Source organism: Mirounga leonina, unplaced genomic scaffold, assembly GCF_011800145.1.
Source record: "Mirounga leonina isolate KUSES-001 unplaced genomic scaffold, KU_Mleo_1.0 Mir_366, whole genome shotgun sequence".
Classification (NCBI taxonomy): Eukaryota; Metazoa; Chordata; class Mammalia; order Carnivora; family Phocidae; genus Mirounga; species Mirounga leonina.
This window is the reverse complement of record NW_023270709.1, coordinates 21493273-21506340: the sequence shown is the minus strand read 5'-3', so window position 1 is coordinate 21506340 and position 13068 is coordinate 21493273. Positions and strand designations below refer to the sequence as shown.

The 13068-nt window shown below is 42.8% G+C and overlaps 1 protein-coding gene across 6 annotated transcripts in view; it reads left to right on the top strand.

Moving 5' to 3' along the window:
- MBOAT1 (membrane bound O-acyltransferase domain containing 1) overlaps positions 1–12612 on the top strand; it is a 110004-nt gene extending 97392 nt beyond the window's left edge. For 2 of the 6 annotated variants that reach the window (XM_034985755.1, XM_034985756.1), the window contains 3 exons: positions 1267–1399; positions 3518–3669; positions 10626–12612. In XM_034985755.1, the coding sequence (XP_034841646.1) occupies positions 1267–1399; positions 3518–3669; positions 10626–10794 (454 nt within the window). In that variant the 3' untranslated portion in view covers positions 10795–12612. Of the gene's footprint in view, positions 1–1266; positions 1400–3517; positions 3670–7947; positions 9245–10625 lie in introns of those variants that run through there. The other 4 variants (XM_034985757.1, XM_034985760.1, XM_034985758.1 and 1 more) reach the window with 3 other exon arrangements.
- The last annotated feature ends 456 nt before the right edge of the window (positions 12613–13068 follow it).

Below are 13068 nucleotides of genomic sequence, written 5' to 3'. Positions count from 1 at the left end.
AATCTTTAAAGAGAGTGAGGGAGCACGAGCAGGAGTAGTAGCGGAGGGAGAGGGAGAAGCAGGCTCCCCGCTGAGCAGGGAGCCCAATGCAGGACTCGATCCCAGGACCCTGGGATTATGACCTGAGCCGAAGGCAGGTGCTTAACCAATTGAGTCACCCAGGCACCCTGTATTTTGTCAATAATTTTAGCATAAAACTCTATTTCTGTATATTGGGTAATCCCAATGTACCAAGAGTCCTACTGTCTCCATTAGGAGTTTATGTTCTAAGATGACTGAACATACATGAGCACATTATAAATAAAAAGAATTTTAAAAAGTCATTTTAGAAAATGAAATGTCTTATTTGTACTAAAGATACAGAGTGTAAGAAACAAATACCTGGGCAAACTACCCCATTTCAAAGAAACATTGCAAGTGGCTTCCCAGTCCTGTGTTTCTCTCCCCAAATTCTTTCCCTTTCTTTGTATGAAAAGGGAGCCATAATCCTTAGTTTGGGTTCAAATCAGTTACTTTTGACAACCCATACAGAGCTGGATTGGTGTTAACTCTCTGAAATCCTATCTTATTTTTTATTTGGGTGCTCTTGTTTAGTAAGCCACATAGTGCCATTGGCGATTTGTAGATTGAATTTGCTTTAATAAACAACCAAGCGTCAAAGATCTCCAAGGTCTTTGCAGACAATTTCTAGATCCTCACAATATCACTGTTTAAAGCAAACTCATGGATTGAAATCCAACGGACACTGGAAGAGCTGAAAAGTCAGTAGCCGACACATTGATTTTGGGCTGGAGTCATTGCCAAGAGAGATGAAAGGGTTTGCAGCACTGCCTAGTTGGGTGGCATGGGGGCCAGGTTGGAAAGATGAATTGAGGATATTCTAAAGAGGCTATCCTGATTTTAAAATTTTTAGTGCCAGTGGCACTTATCCATAAGTACTCCCAGTAGATTAGGGTATTGGTGGAGTAAGCTCCTATAAGGCAGGAGCTCCTACTGTATAGAGTGACCACTTGGACTTTTATTAAACATAGTATGATGGTGTCTAGATCATTTAGTTTCATGTAGATTACAACTTCATATTCCTCTCCCCAAATGACTGGACTGTGACTGGCCTGTCTGGTAGCATTCAGGATGTGGAGTTCAGGCAGCTGGGATTGCATTGCAAGTCCCCAATAGGGGACTGATCAGATGATTTTGGTCTGAAGACACAAGTGTAGGTAGATGCTTGTGGTCTGACCTGTGACTCGTGCCTTCCTCTCTTCATAGAGTATGCTATGAACGGGTTCCATGGTACCCCACGGTGCTAACCTTTGTCTTGTCTGCCTTGTGGCATGGTGTCTATCCTGGATACTATTTTACCTTCTTAACTGGAATCCTCATCACAGTAGCAGCCAGAACGGTAAGCTGCTTTTGGTTGTAGGATCTTTTCCTTAATAATCTGATGCCTCTGTGTTTGTCATTAGAGAACTCCTTCAATATATAGGAATTTTTGGCCATAAAATGAACTGTTTTCATGTTATTCACAGACGGTGTTTGCAAAAAGGAATTTTAGGAGTAATGAATGTTTAATACCTTAAGAGATGAAAAAAATTTTTTTGAAGATTTAGAGAGCGAGCACGTGAGTGGGGGCGGGGGGTAGAGGGAGAAGGACAAGCAGACTCTGTGCTAAGCTTGGAGCCTGACGTGGGGCTTGATCCCACAACCCTGAGTACATGACCTGAGCCGAAACCAAGAGTTGGATGCTCAACTGACTGAACCACCCAGGGGCCCCATTTCTATAGAGGCTGAAAATATTTTTAATCATTAAACAGAAAGTCTACCGATTACAGATGAAGATTAGTAATTGAGGCTCTGTAGGCTTCATTTTGCTTATACTCATCTTAATTTCTCAGTTCATTATCCTAAGCTTAGAAATAATTCACAGTCTGTGCAGACAGTAAAATTGTAGCCATAGGAATTGTGTTGTTCGAGATTGCTCTAACTTTTCATGTTCTTGTGCCTGATCCAGTAAATTAGTTTGTATGAAATTCTTTGTGAATTTTATAAATTCGGTTCTCTAGGTTTTTGGGGGTAGCCTTCAGTTTGTCCTAGAGTGTTTCTATCATCTGCTGGTTGTAGAGCAGGATGATAAAGACATAAAAAATATGCCTGTCCTTAAAGAATGAGATGAGCATGTATGTAAGTCATTACAACTCTGCATGCTCTGATTGTCAAATAGAGTTTTGTATTGATTTAGTTGCAATTTGATAATGATTGTGGCTTTCCTAATTCAGGTGCCAGGAATTTCTAATGACATTTGTCAAACTATATTTTGGGTGTGAATTTAGGAGCCCCAACAGAGCTATTCACTCGTTCTGTAATTCATGTATTCTATGAATATTTCAGGAGCCCGCCTATGTGCCAGTTTGGGTTCTAGGCACTGGGATACCACAGTGAACAAGAGTCCCTTCCCCACGGAATTCCTGTTTTAGCTAGGTGAATGTTTGCTGGAATATATGTGTGAATAAGAATGATAATTGAGTTTACTTTTAAAAGTAAAGTATATATTGTACATGGGAAACAAAGAACACCTTTTCTCTTCTCCCATTTATCTACCTACTTGAATTATAAAAGAAATGTAAAGAGCAGATGACCACGACAAACTAAAACAGGGACCAAAATTTTGTTTATTAATATATCCAGAGTATTATTCCTGAAGATGTCTTTAGCTCTGTGATCTCAGTTGGTATAAAAGCATTGATTTATATAAAGCCTTTCTTTTGGATGGCCTGGACATATTTTTCACAAATGAGGTAGGTAGGGGGATGGAGAGGGTTGATAGAACAGGATTCCCAGGAGAATGAACTCAGTAATGAAGTGTCTTATGGGCTTTCTGATACCTCTCATGCATTCCCCCATGGATGGAGCTCTGGCAGTATCTTGAACCTGGGGCCAAGAAGGAGTTTGTAACCTACCAAGGCAGCCTCGGGAAGCCTTTCCTGCTTTGGGGCTAACCTGCCTCTAAGCCAGCCATTGTTTTAGCTCTGGCTTTGGTTCCTGGGTCTTGGAATTAGGTGTCTTTCTGGAGGCAAAGCTAGTCCCATATGTCAGAAGACCTACAAATTAACTATGGAAAAGCTAACTTTTCCATAATTAAAATTATATCAGATTAATATTTCCTGACATGGAATAAGATTTTTGACCCATTACTAAATGAAAAAAGCAGGCTAGAAAATCCGTGCCCTCAGTGAAAATACAAATATGGATATGCATGAATAGAGAAAGGCTTGGAAGGATATGTGCCAAGTTTGTAAACAGTACTTTTCTCTGAGGAGAGGTCAAAAAGTAAATTCTTTTTCTGTTTAGTTCTTTGTTCTTTGAACATTTGTCTACAGTGGACATAAATATATATATTGATAATAATAAAAACTACAATGGTACTTTTGATCACCTATATTCCTGAAGTATAACGCCTACATGTGCAAAATAAAAGTTGTTTCTATTTTTCATACCCGCCCCCGGCTTCCTTGGCTTACAGGTGAGGAACAACTACAGATGTTACTTCCTTTCCTCAAGAGCCCTCAAGGTTGTGTATGATGTGGTTACCTGGGCAGTCACTCAGCTGGCTGTCTCTTACACTGTTGCACCCTTTGTCATGTTGGCAGTTGAGCCAACCATCAGCTTATACAAGTGAGTTTCCATCCTTCTCAATTGCTGTTTGGTACACTGTTCTGTCTTCCCTGTGTTTGACTTAGGAGTTGGTTAATTGGATCACTCGGTATTAAGAATTTCTAAATACAGCTTTGACGTGAAAATGTCCATAGACAGCTTTGGGAGGACATGGTTATCCCAGGGATCCCAACAGACACACAGCAATACATCTCCTTTTTTGTTTTTTTTTAAGATTTTATTTACTTATTTGAGAGAGAGAGCATGAGAGGGGAGAGGGTCAGAGGGAGAAGCAGGCTCCCCGCTGAGCAGGGAGCCCGATGTGGGGCTCGATCCCAGGACGCCGGGATCATGACCTGAGCCGAAGGCAGTCGCCCAACCAACTGAGCCACCCAGGCGCCCCACATAGCAGTACATCTGAGCGAAGCTGGCGGGCAGCCTTTCAGACATTCCTAACGTACTGAAGGGATGCTAGGACCGTGGATTTTGAAGGGCTATATCTGGATGATAAACTCAGAGGGTGAAATGTGCTGCCCTTGCCTCTTTTTCCTGGGGGTCAGGCTATGTTGGAGTCTTGGGGGGGAGCATCCTGAGAACAGGACAGAAGCCGACTGCAGCCGACTGGGATGACCTGCGGGGTCTGCGGGTGAGCTCGGTGCTCCAGGGGATGCCAGTGCGGGTGTGCACATGGGGGGCTTATGGTGTGAGCTGCAGGGGTGGAGGGAAGAGATGGCTCACACCAGACACAAGAGGCCTTTTAAGGAATGGGGGTCGGGCCTTTATATTCAACCCCCCAGTGGTCCTGAGGAACTGTGAACCTACTCTTGCTTGCTTTTATTATTTTACTGAGGTTGGTGTAGTATTTTTCTACTGTTACCAACTGGTGTGTGACCTGTAGCAAGTGATTAACTCTCTTACCTGGCTGGAGTCTATCACAAAGCACCATTGTTAGGAATGAAATGACGTAAACGTGCAAAGGGCACAGCCCAGTGCCTGGCATATCGTCTGTACTCAATCAGCGCTGACTTGTATTACTGAATGCTTGTGCAGGCTTTTGTAGATTATTTTGAAATCCTAGCTATGCTCCAAACCTAAACAACGCAAACATGCCCTATTCGTCAGTGGGGATTTCCTGGTCATTGTTGCACTGGTCAGAAATGATCAAAGAAGCTTTTACTACTCAATACACAGATAGCAAGGTCTAGAAGCAGAGAGATTCCCCCCCGCCCCGCCCCAGGTTATAGGCCAAGAAGGTGGAGGAAAGTATATAATGCTAGTGAAGTCTGTTTCTGTACCACCAATTAGGTCATAGGAGTTATGTCACTATAATGTGGCAGTTGAGTTGGTTTATATACAGATGTTTCTAGACAAGGGATGCCAGAATAGTGGGAAAGAATTCTAATCCATGTAGCTGCTACAGAGGGAAGAGCATGAACCCCTGCAGCTCTGGAGTAAGAACATTGACATTGGGGGTCCCTCTCAAGGTACGCCGCTCCCCCCTCCCCCACAGCACCTGCTCTGCCCTGGCTCTCAGCTGGCTTCCTTCCTCTATGCCCACCTTGAGGGCAACCCCCTTGCCCATAGCTCCATCTTCCTTCCCCTCATCTCTGGGCCCTTCAGCCAATATTTGCCCTTTCCGGTCTTCTCCATTTTAACATCAAGCTATCTGCCTGGCTTCAGTGCTAATTGTTCTTGTTAGTGCTCCAGTTACAAGGTCTCACAGATTTCAAGTTGTTTGCTTCAACATGACCCCCCATAGCTCCATACGCCCCAGTATTTTAAGTGCATGATACTTTTTCATGTGATAGCAGAAATGGCTGCATTCAACTCAAAACCATTTAATACCTTCTGTCTGATAGGCACTGTTCTAGAAGCATTCCAGATCTGTTCCCCACTTGGGGCTAATTCTGTAACCAGCAATGAATGGCAGGTGTATGCAAATCCACTTCTCAGCCTGTCTTTCATTGCCTACCATTTAAATTTCAGACCTGCTTTAAGTGTAGTCAGTTTTCAATCTATAGTGACTTCATAGCTTTAAATTCCTACCTAATCTTTAAGTTGTAAATGAGTCCCAAGTGAACACTTAAATGTGTTATGAAAGGACCTGTCTTAGCTCAGGATGCTAGGACTAAGTATAGAGTGAGTGAGATCAACAACAGACATTTCTCACAGTTGTGGAGGCTGGGAAGTCCAAGATCAAGGTGCTAGCAGATTCGGTTTCTGGTGAAAGCTGTCTTCCTGGCTTAAGGAAGGCTGCCTTCTTGCTGTGCCCTCACTTGGCAGAGAGAGAGAGACACGAGAGGGAGGGACAGCTCTGGCCCGTTTATCCTCTTAGAAAGGCACTAATCCCATCATAGGGCCCCACCCCAAACAGACTACCTCTACTTCTCCAAATACCATCATATTTAGTCCACAGCAGAACCTGTGAACTCATTTTGAAAAGCAAATCCATATACGTTAAGTAGATGACCCTTTCTTAAATTCAATGTGTGTGGATGTTAGAATTTGTATAGACATTTTTGAAGGGAACAAAGTCCTTGAGAGTGGGAACTATGCCTTATTCACCTGTGCCTCTGGGGTAACTAGTTCAGCCCTAGTGTGCTCAATAAATGTTGAGTTTTTCCATAATAAAAAGATAGAATAGGTCTTAAAATTTTAGAGAAATATGGTGGGTCAGAATAGGTTCCTAAACTTTGCAAGGGGATTGAAATATTTTTTTTCCCTTGACTCCCAAAATATTTGGCTTTAATCTAACATAATTGTTCCATTGTAGATCTGGCCACATAGGAAAAGAACAAAGTACATAGGTGTGCAGACTTTGAAATCTATGGCTGGGGTTGCCTGTTGAGAACCCTAGTTTACACCTGTTGAGACAGTGTTTCAGTGCTCTGGTTTAGACACTAAGTGAGTTGCTCACTTGCCTGGGGCAATTGTAGGAGCCCCCCCCCCCCCATTTTACTTTCCACGGTTTCAGTTATGCATGGTCAGTTGCTCTCCAGAAACAGATGATCCTCCTTCTGACGTATATGGTCAGAAGGTCAGGAGTAGCTCCATGCTACTGATTTAATCATTTCCCATCATCACAGGAAGGGTGAGTACAGTATTGTTGTACTGGATTTTGAGAGAGGAGAGACCACATTCTCATAACTTATTATGGTATATGGTTATAATTGTTCTTTTTCATTATTATTGTTAATCTCTTACTGTGCCTAATTCATAAACTGTATCATAGGTAGGTACATATAGGGAGAAACATAGTAGAGGGTACAGTACTATCCACCGTTTGAGACATCCACTTGGGGGTTTTGGAACATGTCCTCCAGCTCTGTCGGGGGTGGGGGGCGGGGAACTACTCTACCTTACCTCCTCTACTTGTTTCCCATTCCCCTGAAGAAAGAGATGCGGGCTTTGCCTTTTTATAAATCCCGGTTTAATGCTTTGTACATCCTAAGCAGTAAATGCATATTGAAAGAAAAGTGAGTGAAGATGTGTTCGCTTCTGTTAGAAGTCTTGACTGTTCTGTAGACATTTTCGGGGAAGTTTAGGGAATATGTGAATTATCGGATTCTAATGGGTCTGACCTTGTGATCACAGAAGCTGAGGAATGATGCATGAATCCATTGTGGGGTTTTTTCCCTCCTTTTAACATTATTTTTCCTTTGATCTTCAAAGAGCATTGGAGAAAGTCTAAGTTCAGCCTTTTCAAAAGGATCTAGAACAATTGTACAAATGCGAGCTGTTTCTAATTACATTTACAGATATGCCAGTATTTACCGTCTACATTGTGCTCAGTGTGCTGAACACCACATTTACGCAATAAAAGCCCAGACTCAAAAGCAACACTTGTTTCTTATTAGTTTGGATGAAAGCTATTTTCAGAGTCATGGAGTAGGTTTTGAAAATCTGGATTCTTCTGGCTCCTCACACACACAAGAAGAACCCCTTATACTTGAGTACATCGGCTAAAGTATAAGTTGCATTTGTACAGAATACAGGGTTTGAATTTTCCTGTGTGTCCTTATATTTTGAATATTAGGGGATTCTGGCTGTCGTGGGATTAATGTTCTTAGTTTGCTCATAGCAGTGGGACAGCGCTATGGGTCTATCTGTAGATGGGCTGATGGGTTTGCTCTACCCAGTCCTGTGGTTTTGGTCCATCCCTGGCCTGCTCACCTACTGGAGTTTTCATGGGGTGGACTGAAGCAAGCCACTTGCTGGACTGCAGATGATGTAATCACATCCATGCAACATTTCCCATTTGTATCCTTGTGTGCAATTTTTGCGTATGTTTTATTCTAGGTCCATGTATTTTTATTTACACATCATAAGTCTCCTGATAATACTCTTTCTGCCAATCAAACCACACGCTCATACCCAGAGGCAGCCTCAGACTCTGAACTCCGTTAATAAGAAAAAAAAAGACTGATACCTCCAAGGAAGCTGAGCAGGTAAAACAGCAAAACATCAGAAAGAGGAGATCAAAGGCTCAAGGGTTCGCCAGGGACTTAGAAGTGATGTTTACATGCTTTTTTTTTTTTTTTTTTAAGTGCAGGGAGTATTTTATAAAGCCTTTTCTATGATTAAGTTAGCCATGTCCAGTTGATTTAATATTGCCGAGGACATTTGAGTGGTGTGGAGGAATGTGGAGACTGTGCTGGTATTGCAGAGACCGTCCATTCTGGGCTGCTGGGTCTTTGCTTTTCTGGCATGATTTCCAGCCACTGGAACCCGGGCACCTGCTCCAGAAGGCAGAAGGTGGTTGCTGATGGAGCTTGTCTTCCCGAACATACCCAGACACAGTTGTTCTTGGGGAAGCCCCAGACCCTTTGACCACAGCGACTACACAGAAGACCATGGAGGAGAGGGATCCTGCAAAAAGGACCCCGGAGGACTTGCCGTGAACACTTGAATGGACTGAAAGTCAGGCATGCCCTGAAGTAGGCTGCATTTTTTCCCCCAGGGATATGACTCTTCCCTTTTTTCTTTGAACTGAGCCAAGATTGGAAATCAGAAAGTCTCCTGTGCACGTACCCCAGGAGTCTAGGAAGGGCTACGGTTTTCCATTTCACATGCGCCATCTGCCTTGCCCAGGGATGGCCCTGAGAAAACACCCACATGTTTGCACCATCAGAGGCAGCAGAATGTCTTTTAAATAATTTTTTTAAAGTAAATTTATATAGGAGCTTGGTAAGAAGCAACATTTTTCTCTTTGCTCCCTCCATTTCCTAGAGGGGTGAATGATCATGGCTATGATGCACACCTGGGCTGATTTTCACTTTTCTGATTTTGCAGCTGATGAAACCTGTTTTAGTGGAATCATCATATTGGAAAGCAGACATTGAAGACGATTTTCTATCTTTGTTATGAATGTGCTGTGGTTCCTTTCAGGGACTTCTATTGGGTGATAATTCTATGTGGCAGAAGGAGACAGGGTATTAAATGTGCAGAATAATAATGATGCTGATAATTGTATGGTACAATGGTGTGCCCTCAAATAAATGCCTTGGGAGGAGAGAATTTCTTCAAATCGGATGGTCAAAAATCGGTTTCATACTGAGTGAATACTGTGTTTCCATATAAAGGACATGTTTCTGAACAGAAGGGTTGTTTTATGTTTCTGTGAGTGGAGACTCGGCATTCTGAAGCATGTGTGTATACTTGTGTGTTTCTCTGTGTTTTAACAAATATGCACAAACTTATAACATGTTCAGTTTGTCCTCTATGTCAGGCGCTTGGACGGTTTTGATTTTTGCTTTGATTTCCTATCTTCATTCCCACCTTTGCAGGTAGGCTTAAACCCTTTTTACAGATGAGGAAAGGGAGAATCAGAGGGACGTTTGTTAACTGTCCCCACAGTCACAAAGTTAGTGAAGGAGCAGAGATTAAAATCCAAGGCAGTCCCAAGAGAGCTGGTGGCCGTTGGTATCTCCAAGAGGTATCCTGCTGCTCCTTCTCTTAAGACAATGACATGAGTGAAGTGATGTGCTGGTCCCTTGAAGAGTTTATATGGTGCTGGGGGAGAATACTAGAACCTGAACTCTAGGCCTATGTAAGGTGATGGAAGTTGAAAAGCAGCACATTTTGGCCAGTGTTTGAGGCTCACCCCAATTTAACCAGGCAACACTGAGGCAATCCTACCTTTCTGGTCCATGAGCGAGGTTACGGGGAAGGGGATGTAGGTGCTAAAATCTGTCTGGGACTTTTTCCAACAAGAACGTTTTGAGGCTCAAGACCAAGAAAACTGCACACTAGTAAAAATGGTATATATCACCATGGGCACAGAGTGTATCATCGAGTAATCCGTGTTACAGAGAAATCTTTGAATTTGCAATATGATTTATGTTCAGGTTTCACTGTATTTAAACATCTTCATTTCTGAATGAAGAATTTTGGTAGCAAGAAGATTGGTGATCTCTAGGGTGACCAACCATCCTGTCATGCTAGTGACTCTACTGACCCTTCAGTCCTGGGCAAACATGGACCATTGGTCCCTCTAGTGTCTGCTAAGAATCACTCATTCATTACTGAATGGAGTCAAGTTCGAGCCTTTAGAATCCGGGCTTATAGATGTTGTATATCAGACAGAAATGGACCCTTAGGCACATTTTTCTTATTGCAGGGCTTTATTCAGTGTAGGCATGTTTCCTTTCATGCACTTCACTTTCTTGTGCTTTGCTTTGCCAATATTTTTTTTTATATATACAAATTGAAGGTTCACGACAACCAGATGTCAAGCAAGTCCATTGGCACCATTTTTTCCAACACTGTTGCTTACTTATGTCTGTCACATTTTGGTAATTCTCACAATATTTCAAACTTTTTAACAATATCTATTCTGGTGATTTGTGATGTTACTATTGTAACTGTTTTAGGGTGCCATGAAGCCCACCCAAATAAGACAAGGAGCTTAGCTGAGAAATGTGTGTGTTCTGACTGCTCCACCAACCACTGTTCCCCATCTTTCTCCCTCTCCTCAGGCCTCCCTGTTCGCTGAGACACAACAACACTGAAACTAGGCCCATTAACCCGACAACGGCCTCCAAGGGTTCAAATGAGAGGAATAATCACACATCTATCGCTGTAAATCAAAAGCTAGAAATGATTAAGCTTAGTGAGGAAGGCATGTTGAAAGCCAAGATAGGCTGAAAGGTAGGCCTCTTGCACCAAACAGCCAACTTGTGAATATAAACAAGTTTTTGAAGGAAATGAGAAGTTTTCTCGTGAAGACATGGATGATAAGAAAGCAAAAGTCTTATTGCTGATATGGAGAGTTTTAGTGGTCTGCAGAAATCAAACCAGCCATAACTTTCCCTTAAGCCAAAGCCTAAATTCCGCAAAGGCTGAGAGAGGTGAGGAAGCTGCAGAAGGAAAGTTTGAAGCCAGCAGAGGTTGGTTCATGAGGTTTAAGGAAAGACGCCTCCTCCATAAAGTGCAAAGTGAAGCAGCAAGTGCTGATGGAGAAGCTGCAGCAAGTTCTCCAGAAGATTGAGCTGAGACCGTTAATGAAGGTGTCTGCACTGAACAACAGATTTTCAATGTAGATGAAACAGCCTTCAATTGGAAGAAGATGCCATCTAGGACTTTCATAGCTACAGAGAAGTCATTGCCTGCCTTCAAACTTCAAAGCACAGGCTGAACATCTTGTTAGGGGCTAATATAGTTACAAAGTGAAGCCAATGCTCCTTCACCATTCTGGAAATACTAAGGCCCTTAAGAATTATGCTAAATCTACTCTGCCTGTGCTCTATAAATGGAGCAACAAAGCCTGGATGACAGCACATGTTTATAACATGATTTCCTGAATATTTTCAGCTCACTGTTGAGACAGGAAAGGTGGAAAAGAAGAAAGAAGGAAAGATTCTTTCAAAACATTACTGTTCATTGACAATGTACCTGGTCACCCAAGAGCTCAGGTGGAGATGGACAATGAGCTGAATGTTGTCTTCATGCCTGCTAAAACAATATCCATTCTGCAGCCTGTGGATCAAGGAGGTAATTTAGGCTTTTAAGTCTTATTAAGTAATACATTTCATAATGTATAGCTGTTGTAGTTAGTGATTCTTCTGATGGATCTGGGCAAAGTAAATTGAAAACTTTTTGGAGTTCTGGATCAAGATGGTGACAGAGGAAGACTCTGAGCCCACTTCCTCCATGGATACACCAAATCTACATCTATTTGTAGAGCAATTCTCCTGAAGAGCTGAGGGGTGACTGAAATGCTTCTGTACAGCAAAAGATAAGACCACATAGAGAATAGCAAAAGAGATGGAGACATGATAATGAAGGGAATCCCTCTTCCTCAGTGTTGCAAACTGCAGTGGGGAGGAATGGTATTGAGGGATCTTAAGCAGATTCATTTGCAGTGGGGCAAAAAAAAAAAATCTATGGTTTAAAAGACCACCTAGGATATAAAGGAACTGGCCCTAGACACTACCAAATGACTGGGGAGCTGCTGGAACTTTCTCAGGGTTGCATTGGCTGGTGAGTACCGTGGTTTGTATTTTCCTTCCTTCTTGACAGCACAGATGGGAACAGGGTTCTGGCACAATAGCTGACCTGCCACCCAGAAAGCCCTGGGCCCCTAGTCCATACCAGCCCTGGATGCTCTGGGGCACAGAAAAAAAGCCATAGCTTGAAGGATCAATTGGAATACAAAGGAGCTAGCTTTAGAATATTGCCAAATGGCAGGGAGCTGATGGAACTCTTGAGGTCACAAAGGCTTATGAGCACCATGGTTAATGTTCCTCCACCACCATGATAGCATGGGTAGGAGCAGGGTTCTGGGCACCCTAGCCAGCCTACCTCTTCAGTGAGCCCCAGGCACCTAGCCCACACCAGCTCCAGCCATCCCACTAAGGTGGCCTCAGCATGGCACACACCATGACACCCCTCGTCAGCACTCACTACAGCCTTAGCTTTCTCATCAAGGTGACACAGGCACAAAGCACCTCAGAACAATTCAGGCCTATCTGAAAAAAAGAAAACCTACTGGGCGCCTGGGTGGCTCAGTTGGTTAAGCGACTGCCTTCGGCTCAGGTCATGATCCTGGAGTCCTGGGATTGAGTCCTGCATCGGGCTCCCTGCTCAGCAGGGGGTCTGCTTCTCCCTCTGACCCTCTTCCCTCTCGTGCTCTCTCTCATTCTCTCTCTCTCAAATAAATAAATAAAATCTTAAAAAAAAAAAAAAAGGAAAGAAAACCTACAACCAGGAATACCCTGCCTGGCAAGGTTATCCTTCAGAATTGAAGGAGAGAGAGAATTTCTTATGCAAACAAAAATTAAAAATGCTCATCACCACTAAACTGGCCTACAAGAAATGTTAAAGGTACTTCTTTAAATGGAAAATAAAAGGCCATAATTAGATGAAAATTATAAATAAAAAGATAAAGTAGGACAACATATACATAAAATGTGGAAAGGG